A 16,425-nucleotide genomic window follows, 5' to 3' on the forward strand; every position below is an offset into this window, starting at 1 on the left:
AGCACCACAGTGCTCTCAGACAGTGGGGCCTTGACAACCGCCCCCGACCCCATACGCCGGTAGGGCCCAGACTGGCTCTTTGCCACGTGGGGAGGTCTGGAGGGGGCGGTGTGGGAGTGGGGCAGGAGCCAGGAGCTCTCACTTCTTCCGCCCCCGCGCGCGCGCGCCACTCCCTTCTTTGCTCCCCCCCTACCCCGCCCGCCCCCGCCCCGGCCCCGCCCGCTCCCGAGCTCGCGGCTCCGGGGCGCTCGCGCCGCCGCGGCTGTTGGCTTTGCCTCAGTCCAAGATGGCGGAGGGTGGCGAGGGCCTGGCGGCCGTCCCCGAACACGAGCGGATCCTGCAGGAGATCGAGAGCACCGACACCGCCTGCGTGGGACCCACCCTTCGGTAAATCCACGCAGCTTCCTAGTCTTTCCTGATCTCCGAGGGTCCTGGGCCTGGCGCTGCCGCCGTCCCCAAAGCCGCCGAGGGAGGGGGCTGCGTGCCGAGAAGCCGGGTCATGACAGGTGACACGGGGGCTGGCGAGGGCGCGGGGCTTTCTACGGGATAGGGCGGCTGCACCTGCCCCTAGGTCCCGCCGCCGCGGGCGGGAGCCTGAGCTGTCACCGGACTCTGGGGGGAGGGGCTGACGGCAGCAGCGGCTTTGACACTTGGGCCTCTTCCATTCCCCCTCCCCCGCAGTCCTGCCTGCTCCTGCTGGGAGGGGTCACGGCGGGGGTGCCGAGGGGCAGTCTGGCTGAAGCTCTCTTTGCAGACAGCCGCCTTGCTGGCTGCGCCCCACTGTGGAAGGTTCAGTACGATCCTTCCGCGTGACTGAAGTGCCAGGATGGTTCTGCTCCACCTACATTTATTACTATTATCGCCGCGAACCAGTGCAGACGAAGGAGCGAGATGGGAGAGGAGCTGAAATTTTTTTTAGCGCGATGCTGTATAGATAGTATAGTAGTATATCGGACGTGCACAGAATAGGGCAGCATTTGATGGGCCACGGAATTGAAATTTTAGTTTAATTTAAAATAAAAGCAGCATTATCTTTTCCATAAATCTACCAGTTTGCTTACAAGCCACCAATAAACAATTTTGTTTTATAGGCATCTTTTTTTAAAAAATCATCTTCGTTTCTGGTTATACTCCTTTCTTCCCCTGCCCAGCATGACATCCATAGTTATTTAAAAAAAAAAAAAAAGAGGGAAAAAAAAGGGCAACCCAACAAAATTAACCAACATATCTACTGTAACTGACAGCATATGCAGTTTTCTGCTCCTGTCCTGTTTATGTCCTTGTCACTTAACAGAAGGCTTTGCAGGTAGTAAGCAATTGGTGCTTCATTCATTCCATGCCTCCTTTTCTCCCCTATCCTGTTCCTTTTCTCTTCCCCCCCCCCAAAAAAAAGGGGGAGGAAGTGATATTTTCTTAACTCTTCTCTAGGGCCAGGCTTGATTGCTGTCATCATATTGCATTCAGTTTCCTGTTTTTGTTATTTCTATTTATATTATTGTCAGAGTGTTTTGTTTTTTTTTTTACTGGTTCTGCTTACTTCCCTCAGGATCTGTTCATAAAAGTCTTCTTTTGCTTTTCAGAATGTTCATACTCTTCTTATAGGCAGTAACATTTCATTATACTAAGTACCACATTTTGTTCATCCATTCAGTATTCCATAGGAATCTACTTTACTCTCTGTTCTTTTTTTGTTATTTGTTATGAATATTTTTTGCATATGAGATTTTTCTGTTTTTTACTTTCTTTAGGATATATGGCCAGTAATGGGATCTCTGGTCAGATGATATTTGGATGGCTTAAGAGAGAAGAGATGGAAGTAGTTGGATCAATCAGGATGCAATTAGAGTACTTTGAGGAAAGGGATTTGGATTAGGCTAAAGGCCATATGAATGAAAAGAATGGGATGATGCAAGAGATTTAACAAGGGGGCAGCTAGGTAGGTCAGTGTATTGAGAGCCAGTCCTAGAGACCCGAGATCCTGGATTCAAATTTGATCTCAGACACTTCTAGCTGTGTGACCCTGGGCAAGTCACTTAACCCCTATTGCCTAGCCCTTACTGCTCTTTTGCCTTGGAACCAGTACTTAGGATTCTATGATAGGAGATGAGGATGTAAAAAAAAAAAAGATGTATCAAGTTAGAATAAAGATTTATTAACTGATTAGATGTGGGTGGTTAGGGAAAGGGAAGAATCAAGGATGATTCCAAGTTTGCAAACTTGAATGACTGATGATAGTGTGTCCTCATCAGAAATGGGGAAGTCTGGATGAAGGATGTATTTGGGAGGAAACATGCCTATGGGACATCCACATACAAGTATCTGGCAGGCAGTTAGTAATTTGGCAGGACTTGATTTCAGGAGAGAGGTTAGGGCTGGATATTTCATTACTTATTTATCTTTTGTGATTTTAACCTCTTTGGCTCTTTACACAAAATGGATTTTAGCTTATTTTTTTTCTCTCAGCACTCATTTCCCCCCAAATACATACACACATAGGCTGTTAGCTGCAATTTGTACATCTCTCACTCCTGTTGGTATTTAGACTGTTGATTTTTTTTATTCCAGCTCTTTTTCTCCCTTCTTCTCTGTGTTTGATTTATGATAATATTAAATATTACTGTTTGTACCTCATATTCATTTCCTAGTTAACCTTAATCCATTTTTCAGATATTCTCATTAGCTCTAGAATACTAATTCTTTGGGACTTTGTTCATTTCCTGTGTTATTATTCTTTTCTCCATACAACTCTGTCATCTTTTAATCACTTAGTTATCCTATAACTTCCCTTTGCTGTTGGAACTTTGTATTATCACACGGAGTTAATTAAGTATAAATTGGTGTGTTCTCAAGAGATTTTAGAAGTGGTTGGGTAGTATTTTGATTAGCTGAAGTGCTTATGGGGAGCCATTATGCAATAAGAACTTGAGGTAGCCAGGTCAGTGAGGCCTAGAATTAGGAGGGCTTTTGCTGGAGTTTGGGCTTCTAATCAGCCCTAGAAAGCAAGTTATGCGAATGTGGATAAAGCAATGAACTAAAAGCACAGAATACAATTTAAAGTTTGTTTGGTCTTCTAACCTGGCATCTTTCTGACTGAATCTTTTTGGTTGAGGAATAGCACTAGATTGTGAACTCCATGTAGGGAATTTCTTTGGCTAGTGGCATCCTCTGTGGCTCTAAACTGGCCTTGCAAAATCTTTGCTCCCAAGGGTATCCCAGGCAAATATTTTTGTTTTTAATTCCTTTGAGAGGATTTTCATTGCTTTCCAGCAAGCCTAAAGTGAACCAGTTTTTTGGGTCTGAACCAGATTTTTTTCTTTCTGGCCCACTGGACCTGTGAACCTGTTAACCTGTGAACTGGACCATCTTTTCCAACAGATTGCTTCCATTTTCATCTCCTTTTTTCTCTAATATTCAGTTCCACTCTTTGTCTAGGTCTCTTCTTGTCCTCCAAAATCCTTCATTAATCCTAATATCTCTGCCAGCTGGCTTTCTGTATCTCTCTTCCCCTTCTGAGGTAAACTCTTTGAAAAAGTCATCTATATAAGTTACCTCCATTAAACTCCCCATACTCACTTGTAAACTTTCTGTAGCCTGACTTCTGCCTTTGTCACTCAACTGAAACTGCTCTCTCCAAAGTTGCTAATTAAATCTTTAAAAAAATTATTTTCATTTTCAATCCCAGTTTCTCTACCTTTCTCCAACCTTTACCCACCCATTGAGAAGGCAAGCAGTATGATGCCCATTATACATATGAAGTCATGCAAAACAGTTCCACATTAGCCATGTTGCAAGAAAAAAAAAAGTAAGAAAAACAAAGAAAGGGAGAAAATATGCTTCAACCTGCACTCTGAATTCATTAGTTCCCTATGTGGAAATATATATTTTATATCATGAGTCCTTTGGAGTCATGGTAGATAATTATATTGATCAGTTACTAAGCCTTACACAATTGATTATCTTCACAATATCACTGTGTAAAATTTTTTTTGGTTCTGCTCACTTCACTTTGAATAAGTTAATGTTAAGCTTTCCCAGGTTTTTCTGAGACCACACTCTTCCTCATTTCTTTTTTTTTTTGAAAGTTTTATTTTGGAAAGTTATAATAAAGGTCTTTAATCTCAGTCAGAAAGATTTCAGTCTGGCTTCCCCCACAGCACCATGCACCATGGTACTTCCATTTCTCCCCCTTCATCATTTCTTAAAGCAGGATAGCATTCTATCACATTCATATACCATTACTCGTATACCATCATGAAAATAGCTTTTATAAGTATTTTTGTACATAAAGATCCTTTTCCTTCTTCTTTCATCTTCTTGGGGTATAAGTGGTGTTCCAGGTATACACAGTCTTATAGCCTTTTTGGTCTAGTTAGTTCTAAAGTATTCTCCAAAATGTTTAGAACAGTTTAGAGCTCTACCAGCAGTGCATTACTGTACCTGTTTTCCACATCTTCATCATTTGTCATTTTACTTTTCTGTCATGTTAGGCAATCTTTATAGGTATGAGGTGGTACTTCAGAGTTATTTTAATTTTAATTTCTATAATCAGTAGTGATTTAGAGCATTTTTCATTCACTTTTGATTTCTTCCTTAGAAAACTGCTTCTTCATATCACTTGACCATTTATCAATTATTAATAATTATCTCTTTATTGCTAAATTCTATGGCTTTTTTTTTAGACCTTCTCTTTCTTGACTTCTCTGTAACTTTTGAAACTGTTCACCATTTTCTTCATCCTGGGTTTTTCTGTTACTGTTCTCCTGCACCTGTCTAACCACTCCTTGGTTTTCTGATCTGAATCATCATTCATGTCACATTGATTAATTGCAGGTGTCCCCCAAAACTCAGTCCTGGTCCCTCATTTCTTTTTTGGTCTTTCACTTGGTGATCTCATTACCTTCCGTGAGTGTAATTTTCAACTCTGTGTGGATGACTATTACATTTATCTATCCAGGTCTAGTCTCTCCTGATTTCCATTCCTATATCATAAACTTCCTATTGGACATGAGCTGGATGCCATCTGGGCATCTCAAACTCAATCTGCATGGAACAGAACTTGTCTTTATCCCCAAACTCACCCTTCTGTCAAGGGGGCCACCATCCTCTCAGTCACTCAGATTCGTAACTTTGGTATCATCCTCATTTCCTTACTCTTTCACACCACATATCCACTCAATTGCCTTCTTTTTTCCCTTCTCTCTTCTCCACTCACCTAGCTACCATCACTGTTTCAATAGCCTTCTAATTGGTCTTCCTGCAAGAGGCCTGTCCTGATTTCCCTCATTGCTGGTGCCCTCCCCCACTGAGGTTTGCCTTATATCTAGTTTTGAAGTCTTTTGTAGATACCTATGTATATATACATATATACATATATAGTATATGTATATATGTCTCACTAATTAGAATGTAAATTCCTTGAGGGAAGGGACTATTTTTGCCTTTTCTTTGTATCCACAGGATTTAGCACAGTACCTTGCACATAGTAAGTGCTTTATGAAAACATCTTGGCTGATTATAAATGACCTGTGTTCCATTTTCTCTGGGGTCAAGGATTTTCTGGGACTATTTGGGGAAATTGACAGAGTGAATAATGTCTCTGGAAAGGGACTAATCCAACTATACTAATTTGAAAGGAAAGGATTTGGGTGGAGTCAGATTAACATAGGAAATTCAAATTCTACTAGCATTTGGTTTACTGTATTCAGCTCTGAATGATATATCCATTGAAAGGGCAGGAAAGCCAAGCACCATCAGTTCTTGATTATGAAGGTTGTGAATTTCCTGTATGCCTTGTTAATTGTTTCCTGCCACCCTGGGTTGGGGATATGGCCATGTTCCCATGTAGTGAGCTATATATATTGTTTTTGAAAATAGGGGGATATATAATATATAATTTTATTTTCCTTTTTCTTATGAAGTTGATCAACATAAGCAAACATGGATATTTCCATAAACAAAGGACAGAATAAGATGATACATGAAATCCTGAAGCGGTTATTTTTCTTTATTATATTTCATTTATATATTTATTTTTATTTTCTATTTTTATCAGTATGTCTTTTTTTAAAAGAAGGATATGTTAAATTTAACATGACAGTTCCAATGCTCCTTGCTTTGTGTGTATTTTCTGTCTTTTTTTTTTTTTATTATTTTTAATGGTTTCTTTGATTTTTTCCCCCCTTTTGTTGTCACTATTTGGTTAGGCATTTCTTTCTTTTGGAATCACTTTGTGGTTGGTCATCGCATTGTAGTTTTTATGTTTTTCTTTGTTTTTAGTAGCTTTATTCTGTATCAGTTCATATGAATCTTCCTAAATTTCTTGGAACCTATTCATTTTGCCATTTCTTCCCACACAGCAATATTCTATAACATTTATATACCATAATTTGTTCAACCATTAACCAGTTGGTGTGAGACTCACTTTGTTGTTGGTTTTTTGATACAGCAAGAAGTGCTGTTATGTAGATTTTTTGGGGGCATGTGAATCTCTTTCTTCTGTCCTTGATCTCAATGGTATGTGTGACCAGTAGTGTAGTACTACTAGCAGCTACAATTTAATGATAAAAAAAACATTTTTTTGAGCAGTTCCCAATATTGCTTTTCAGAAAGTTTGGATCAGTTCATGACTACTCGTGCCTGTTCACCCAAAATTGTGATTTTCCTTTTCTGTCATCTTTGCCAATTTGATTGATATGAGAAATACCCTTTGAGTTATTTTAATTTGCATCTCTGTTATCATTAATGATTTGAAGCATTTTCTCATATTGTTAGCTTGGATTTATTCTTTGAAGACTGCCTTTGTTCATCTATTGGGGAATGGCTCTTGTTCTTATATATATTCCTAATAATTAGTTGTATATCTTAGATATCATATCACTCTCAGGTAAATATGCCGCAAAGATTTTTTTTCTCATTTGCCAGTTTCCCTCCTAGTTTTAACTATAATTCTATTAATGCAAAAAATTTTTGATTTTATGTAATCAGATTTGTTTTTTATTTCTTGTTATTCTTTCTTATTACTTTTTTAGTTTAGAACTCTTTCCCTAGCCATATTTTTGAAAGGTAGGTTATCTCCTTCTCTACTCCTCAAATTTTTTTTTTTTGTGGTGTGATTTTTTATACCTGTGTCAGATATACATTTGGAGTTTATTGTGGCATTGGTATGAGATATTGCTCTAAGCCTACTTTTTACTGAGAGTGCTTGCTGTTCCATTTTCCTACTAATTTCTGTCAAACTAGCCCTTCCCCAATTGGATTCTTGACTTTGTTGAAAATGCTTCTGTGTTAATTTGTTTTTTTCCTAGGGTTTAAAACTTATTTGCATGTTATATTGCATGTTAAGGCCTATGCATTCCAAGAATTAAAATTATTTGAACAAAAAATAGTACTCTGTTTAACTATATTTTACAGCTTTCCCAGGATCTTTGGTACAGCTTTGCATTTTACTTTGACTAAGTTTACTGGGCTCTACCAGCCTCCTTTCTTCTTTCAGAACATGCAAGCTCTTGATATGCCACTTGTATTCAAACTAGATAGACATACAGATAGAAAGGCCTCACAGTGCATCTTTGTGATATTGAAAGCAACACAGTCATTTAAACTTTATCTAGTGTCTTTGCATCATATGAAATTAAAAGAGCTAAAAGAAGTTAAAAAAACCAAAATGCTTGTGGAATTTACAGTTCACTTCAGCAGGGCAGATTTCATGACAATTTACCTGCTTTTTTTTTTTTAAAGGCAGTAGGTTTTTATTTTGTGTTTCTGTCTGTTTAATATTAGACTTACTGAATTTTTGAATCTCAGTCACATCTAGTTTGTGAGGTAGTTTTGCAGGCTAAGCATTTATGGACAGGATATCAGTTCAGAACTGTTCTTCATTTGCTTCTTTGTGTCGTATGCCTAATCTATATCTTGATAAACTTCTGTAATATGTTTTAGCAAGATTTTCATAAAATTGTTAAAATTATAAGAGCAAGTTTTGACTCTTCAAAGGGATAAATTTATTATTCTCTACCCAGATGACCTTTGCTAATGATTCTAAATAAATCATGTATTTCTGTGCTTCTTAAGTGTTTGGAAGGGGAAACTCAGTCTAGTACAGTAGGTTGATCATGGATATTTGGGTGGAATTTTTTGTTACATTGAGTTAGAATATCTCCCATTAAGAAGAAGTTATGAAATTATAAACATTGTTTTATTTTATTAGAAAACCATGATTATATTTTCATAATAGCAAAAAGTATTATTAATGATATACTCCTTGTGCTTTTTTTGAATTTCTGATTATTTTAATTATTACTTATTTATTCTTTTGACCAGCTTTTTATTTTATTAGTATGGGGAGCTCCCATTGAAGGATTTCCTCTACTACTTAAGACCAGCAACTTCTGTATATTGTAGTTACCAAAGTTGGGCCAGCAGACAGAGAGGTTCAATCACTTGCCCAGGGTTATAGCTAGTATATATTAGAAGTGAGATTTGAACCCAAGTCTTCCTTACTCTGAGGCCAACTCTGTATCTGATGTCATGTTGCTTTTCATATTTTAGTTGTAAATTAAAAAAACAAATAGAATTTTTTATCTAAGTATATAGGAGAAACTATACATTTTAAGTTATCCAATAGTCACTTTGTTCCCTTTTTTCATTTACAACAAAGACAAACAGTCTTGAGTTTTCATTTCATATGTGATTTTTCAATTAATATAAAAGAAAGAAAAATGTATTACTATATAGTTAGAAGAATCTACTTCAGTCACTGAACAAGTGTTGAAGCACCACTATTGGACTAGGCCCTGGGGATACAAAGATTTGCCAGATAATACCTATTCTCAAGCTTACATTGTATTAGGGGAAGTAACATGTATATATATGTAAGTAGATACAAAATATTTATAAAGCCAGTATGAAGTAATTGAATGAGGGTGGAGGTGGGAAGAGGTTCTGGCAGCTGGAAAGGCCTCCTATATATAGGATGATTGGTGTTTAAGCTGAACCTTGCAGTAAGCCAGAGATTCTAGTAGATATAAGTAAGGAAGAAACGTATTTCAGACATTCTGTGCAAAAGCATAGAGCTGAGAGATAGAATGTTGTGTGTAGGGAGCAGTTAGTAGGCCAGTTTGTCTGGAGAATAGACTATGTGAGATTTAATTAGGTTAGAAAGATAGACACTTAAGCTTCTTGAGCCACTAAGTGACATGGTTAGACTTGTGTGTTGGGAATATCACTAGAAAATCTATGTAGAGTGTGAATTGGGAAGGGGAAGCTAGAGGCAGGTAGCATAGTTTAGGAGGGGAGAAGTAATAAGAACTTGAGTTGGGACAAGAGAAGGGGAAGGCTGTAAAATTCAAGTTAGCTAACATTTATTAAGTACTTAATATGTGCCAGGCACTGTACTAAGCAGGGAAGATCTCAAAGAAAGGCAAAATATTCTTAGCCCTCAGGATAGTCACAGTCCAATGGGAGAAACAACATGCAAACAATTATGTACAAAGAAGATATATACAAGATAAATTGGAAGTAATCCAGAGGAAAAGCACTAGTATTAAGGGAAGCCAGTAAAAACTTCTTCCTGAAGGTGGTATCTTAATTGAGACTTGAAGGAAGCCAGGAGGCTGAAATGAGGAGGAGATAACTACAGAGATGAGGGACTGCTGGCTTGTGTGAGAACTAGTGAAGAGCCTACTGTCTTTTGGAATCCCACCTGTTTTCTTTTTTTCTGTCTAGACATAGCTCTTCTGCCAGAGAAAGCAAAGAGAATGAATACAGACAGTGAAGAGATTGAAGACCAACAAGGAGTCCTTTAAACCCCAAATCAGGCCAGACATGGAAGTATTCAATAGGTAGACCATAACTGCTCTGCATTTTTAAATTTTGTTTTTTTAATTTGGATCTTAAAACACCAAAAAAAGAGAACATTTCCATATATAAAGCAAAATGCAAAAGGAGCTTTGTATATGAAACTGCCTTTATTTTGTACTTCATGCTTTAAAAAAAAAGTATATAATAAATTCTTTACTTAAAAAAACTTCTGCTTCTCTGTGTGTCCTTTTGTTCTCTGCATTTTAAGAAAATATTTAAATGCTCTCTTTTTTGGGACATCATTATTGCTCTCCTTCTCCCCTCCCCTCCTTTGCAGGGGGTGATTCAGTGATCTGTGGATTTTTTCTATCATCACTTTCTTATAAAGCTCTGATAGATCTTGTTTTCATTTATGATGTTAGAATGCAAGTTTTTTTCCTATGTTTTCAGGGAGTATGATTCTTAAATTATTTTTTATTTGTTTTCCAGGACAGTTGTTTTTGATATCAGATACCTTCCATTTTCTAATTTTTCCATTATTTTGATCTTTTTTTGCTTGCTTATTCATATTTTTAATTTTTATTTTTTCCAGATTGCATGTAGATATAATTTTCAAAAATTGTTTTCTGACATTTTGCAATCCATATTCTCTCTCTTCCTTCCTTCCCTCCCCTCTCTCTAAGACATCAAGTAATATGATATGAGTTCTATATGTGTTGTACAATACATATTTTCATGTTCATCATACTGTGAAAGAAGACTTATATAGCTTATATTAGAGAAAAATTCATGGAGGAAATAAAGTGAAGAATAGTATGCTTCATTCTTCATTCAGTCTCCAACATTTCTTTCTGTGGCAGCAGATAGCCTTTTCCATCATGAGTCCTTTGGAATTGTCCTGGTCTCTACTTTGTTGATAATAGTTAAGTTATTCAGATTTGATCATCAAATACTATTGTTACTGTATACAACATTCTCCTGCTTCTGCACTTTTCACTTTGCAACACTTCATATAAGTCTTACTAGGTTTGTTTTTGTTTTTTGTAATTGCCCTGTTTGTAATTTCTTATGGCACAGTAGTATTCCATTACAATCATATACCACATCTTGTTCAGTTATTCCCCAGCTGATGGCTATCCCTTCTATTTCTAGTTTTTGCAAACCACAAAAAAGAGCTATTATAAATATTTTTGTATAAGTAGGTCCTTTTTGTATCTCTTTGGGATACAGACCTAGTAGTGATATTGCTGAGTCAAAGGTTTTATGCTCTTTTGGGCATGGCTTCACATTGCTCTCTAGAGTGGTTGGATCTATCACAGATCTACCAACAGTTTATTAGTGTCCTAATTTTCCCATATTCCCTCCAACATTTATTATTTTCCTTTTTTTGTCATAGTATCCAATCTGATAGGTTCGAAATGATACCTCAGAATTGCTTTAATTTGCATTTCTCTAATTAATAGTGATCTCAAGCATTTTTTATATTACTAAAGAGTTTTAATTTCTTCATCCGAGAACTGGCTGTTTATATCTTTTGATCATTTGTTAGTTGAGGAATGCTTTGTATTCTTATAAATTTGATTCAGTTCTGTATATATTTGATAAACAAAGCCTTTATCTGAGACACTGGCTAGTGCTGCCATATTTGTGTCATAAATTTGGTAGAATTTCTTCCTCAGTTATTTTTCCTAATATGGATTGGAATGGATTGTTCTTTAAATGTTTGGTAGAATTCACTTGTGAATCCATCTGGCTATTATACTTTTTACTTACTTCATTGATGGCTTGTTCAGTTTCTTTTTCTGAGATGGAATTGTTTAAGTATTCTTTTTCCTCTTCTGTTAATCTGGTGATTCATCTATTTTGCTTATTGTATCTGACTTTAAAATAAGCTGACCTCACTATGCTATTTCCATATTATAGATACTTAATTACTTTGTGAACTAGACCAGCAGCTCTGAAACTATAAGCTTCAGTGAATCTCTCTGGCTAGCTAGCCTTTGTGTGGAGTGGAATTCTGGGGAGCCTTGTACCCCCAGAATCACTCTGATGAACAGCAAGAGACTTGATAAGATGCTGGAAGAGCTCATGTGGTTTTATTCAGAGGTGAGGGGGGGGCAGGAGAGTGGGAAAAAGTGAGGGAGCAATGTCTGGAGAGGCCTCTCAGAAACAGTGGACACACATTGATGCTCAAATTTAATCAGAATTTATAGGGATCCAACACAATGCTATTTCCTCTTTCCCACCATCTGAATGTTACATAATGCTTTTGTATGTTATATTTCTTTGTCTTGTTCTATCTTCCTTAAGTTTTCCCAATGATTCCAAGCCCAAGGGAACATTCCTTAAGTTTGCAACTTTCTCAGTTGAGTTAAAATTTAGGCCTGTTCAAGGTTTTTCAGGCTGCAACATTTCTCAGGCTGCAATATTTAGGACATGTCAAGATTATAACTTGTAAGTTTTGAGATTTCTCTCATGGGAATTAGTACACCCAAACCTCTTCCCACGGGGAAAAAAGAAGAGGAGCGGTCTCTTAGTCACATTTGAAAAGAGTATATTAAAGGCCTTTATTTATGTTTTAATATATGAAGCTGCTTAGGGAGAGGGATTTCTCTACTCTTTATAAGGAGAGATTAATATTTCCCTAGTGAAGGCTATCTAATTTTCTATACGAAGTTGCCAATCTATGATTACTAATACTAATCAATGTATACTAGGGAATAATGCACAATTTTATCTCATACAATAAATTATTGTATATTTTGATCTTCTAATGTCACTAGCATAATGCCAGTAGTTAATTTCATTAAAAAATTTAAAATTATTTAACATCAAAGTGATTCAACTTCATGATATAACTATCAACCTTTTATCCTCCAGTCACTAAGTTAAGGGAGAGATAAGAAAGGTGCCCTGGTTCCTAACTAAGAGATAAAGTTTATTTAAGTAGGAACTGTATTAATTAATAACTAGGAAGACAACATTTAAGTATCATTTTGTGATACTCAAATATCACTATTCACATGGTTTCAAAAATAAATTTTAACATTTACATAAAGTGAAATAATTCAAGTTTCCAAAAAAATCATTTAAATATCTTTAAAAATACAAACTATATGCTTTGTTCTGAAACCAGACTAATTTTTAAAAAAATTATTTATAAGTATCTTTCCATGGTTACATGATTTATGTTCTTTCCCTCCCCTCATCTCTCCCCTCTCCCAGAGCTGACAAGCAATTCCACTGGGTTATACATATATTATCACTCAATACCTATTTCTATATTATTCATTTTTGTAATAGAGTAATCTTTTAAACCAAGACTCCAAATCACATACCCATATAAACAAATGATAAACCATATGTTTTTCTTCTGTGTTTCTAATCCCACAGTTCTTTCTCTAGATGTGGATAGCATTCTTTCTTATAAGTCCCTTGGAATTGTTCTGGACCATTGCATTGCTATTAGTAGCAAAGTCAATCACATTTTATCTTCTTGCAGTGTTTCAGTTACTGTGTACAGTGTTCTCCTGGTTCTGCTTATTTCACTCTGCATCACTTCATGGAGGGCTTTCCAGTTCACATAGAAATTAAACAGTTTATCATTCCTTATAGCACAATAATATTCAATTACCATTATATACCACAATTTGTTCAGCCATTTCCCAATCGATGGATGCCCCCTCATTTTCCAATTTTTTGCCACCATAAAGAGCACAGCTATAAATATTTTTGTACAAACTTTTTTAAAAATCTCTTTGGGGTATGAACCTAGTAGTGGTATTGCTGGCTCAAAGGGCTTGCATTTTTCTTAAAGCCCTTTGGGCATAATTCCAAATTGCCTTCCAGTATGGTTGGATCAATTCACTACTCCACTAACAATGCATTAGTGTCCCAATTTTGCCACATCCCCTCTAACATTTATTATTTTCCTTTACCCTCATTTCGGGTAATTTGCTACGTGTGAGGTAGTACCTCAGAGTTGTTTTGATTTGCATTTCTCTAATGAGAAGGGATTTAGGACACTTTCATGCGGTTATTGATAGTTTTGATTTCTTCATCTGAAAACTATTCATATTCCTTGACTATTTGTCATTTGGGGAATGGCTTGATTTCTTGTACATTTGACCTAGTTCCTTATAAATCTGAGAAATTAGACCTTTGTCAGAGATTTTTGTCATAAATTTTCCCCCCATTTTGTTGCTTCCCTTCTAATTTTGGTGGCACTGGTTTTGTTTGTAGAAAACCTTTTTAATTTAATATAATCAAAATTATTCATTTTATATCTTGTAATGTTCTCTGTCTCTTGCTTGGTCTTAAATTCTTCCCTTCTCCATAGATCTAACAGGTATACTGGTCTATGCTCCCCTAATTTACTTATAATTTCCCTCTTTATATTTAAGTCATTTACCTATTTTGAATTTATCTTGGTATGGGGTATGAGATGTTGATCTAAACCTAATTTTCCCCATACTGTTGAAACCAGACAAATTTTAATGCAAATAATCACAAAAGCTAAAAACAAATGAAATAATATATTTATAAAATTCTCATAAAAGAGAATATAACTAAAACCAACTACACAAAACAATGCAAAAATGTGTTTTGAATGACTTCACTAAGCTTTTGTTTTTCTCTTAAAGAATTATTCAGAGATAACCTTTATATACTTTTTACTGTAGTTACATACTACTTACATATGTGCAACTATCAAAGGAGAAAATATTTTATGTTTATATTTCTATAAATAGTCAGTAGAACATAAATAATCACTAAAATTCTTCAAAGGATCATGTAATTTATTTAGATTGTTGTGCCATGGCATAAAAAGTTTAATGCTTGACTTTATTTATTTTAAAATATTTATTTAGAATATTTTTTCATGGTTACATGATTCATGTTCTTTCCCTCCCCTCTTCCCTCCCCTCTCCTGGAGCTGATAAACAATTCCACTGGGTTATACATATATCATTGTTAAAAACCTATTTCAATATTTTTAATATTTGCAGTAGTGATCATTTGAAGCCAAAATCCCTAATCATATACCCATTGAACCATATGGCTAATTAATATTTGATTTTTAAAAGTTCATTTATACTGTGAATTTTTTATTTGGAAATATTTCCATCAACTTCTAAGAAACTGCCAGGGAAACTAAATAGTATTTGATGTTTAGGTCACATTCATAAAATATTTAAAATTGTTTTAAGATTTTAATTTATTCACCTAAGGGTGAAGGGTAAAGGGATAAATATTGTTAGTCATAATGGAAGTTCCTTAGAAAAATGAATTGCAAGTATACCTTATTTTATATTATAAATATTGTGAAAATGAACTTCATTTTGACAGTCTTTTAGTAGAACTCCTGTTTTTAGAAGTAGCTTTAGACTGACCAGTCACAAGCCTGAACTGAAAACCAAAGTTCAAAGTCATTTATAGTCATATGAAAAAATGCTCAAAATCACTATTAATTAAAGAAATGCAAAAATAAAGCCACTCTGAGGTACCACCTCAAACCTGTTAGACTGGCTAATATGACAAAAAAAGAAAATAATAAATGTTGGAGGGAATGTGGGGGAAATGGGATACCAATACACTGTTGGTAGAGCTGTAAACTGATAGAACAATTCTGGAGAACAATTTGGAGCCATACCCCAAAGAGCATAAAACCTTTAACTCAGCAATATCATTACTAGGTCTGTATCCCAAAGGGATCAAAGATAGGTGAAAAGGACCTACTTGTACAAAAATATTTATAGTAGCTCTTTTTTTGTGGTGGCAAAAACTAGAAATAGAAGGGATAGCCATTAGTTGGGGAATGGCTGAACAAGTTATGGTATATGATTGTAATGGAATACTACTGTGCCATACGAAAAGGCAAACAGGACAATCACCAAAAAACCCCCTCCAAAATCCTGGAAAGACTTATGAAGTGTTGCTTAGTGAAGTGAGCAGAACTAAGAGACTGTTGTATATAGTAACAGCAATAATGTATATGATGATCAACTTTAAATGACTTACCTATTATCAACAATGCAAGGATCCAACAAGGGACTCATGATGAAAAAGGCTATCTGATGCCATAAAAGGAACTGATGGAGACTGAATGCAGATTGAAGCATACTATTCTTCACTTTATTTCTTCCATGAATTTTTCTCTAATATAAGCTATATGTGTCTTTCACAACTTGATAAACATGGGCCTGGATATTGTATGATAATACATGTACAACCCATTTCATATTACCTGCCATACTTAGGGGAAGGGAAGGAAAGGAGGGAAGGAAAGAATATGGATTGTAAAATGTCAGAAAATGATTATTGAAAATTGTATATATGTAATCAGAAAAAATATAAAAAATAAAACAAAGAAATCTTGCTTAAGACATGATTCTTTGTTTTTGATTTTTGTTCAGAATTTAACTGGTTTGTAGTGGGTTAAATTTAGAAATCTGTTTCTTCTGCTAATAATTTGTACTGGCTTTGGGGACTTCATGTGAAAGAAAGGGAGTTGTTGGGCCTTTTATCTGTAGCTACCAAGCTATCCATCAAGGATGTCTGGTCTGCTGTCCAAAAGTCTGGGGCATTATCTTGAACCAGAATTTCAACAATGCGTTTTTCTTAGGT

At 35.9% G+C, this 16,425-nt stretch overlaps 1 protein-coding gene across 3 annotated transcripts in view; it reads left to right on the forward strand.

Moving 5' to 3' along the window:
* Positions 1 to 275: 275 nt before the first annotated feature.
* Positions 276 to 16,425, forward strand: part of EXOC6 (exocyst complex component 6) — a 186,275-nt gene continuing 170,125 nt past the window's right edge. For all 3 annotated transcript variants that reach the window (XM_044665685.1, XM_044665686.1, XM_044665687.1), the window contains exon 1: positions 276 to 387. In XM_044665685.1, coding sequence (XP_044521620.1) covers positions 287 to 387 — 101 coding nt within the window. In that variant the 5' untranslated portion in view covers positions 276 to 286. The remainder of the gene's footprint in view (positions 388 to 16,425) is intronic.

This window comes from Gracilinanus agilis, chromosome 2 (assembly GCF_016433145.1).
Source record: "Gracilinanus agilis isolate LMUSP501 chromosome 2, AgileGrace, whole genome shotgun sequence".
Lineage (NCBI taxonomy): Eukaryota > Metazoa > Chordata > Mammalia > Didelphimorphia > Didelphidae > Gracilinanus > Gracilinanus agilis.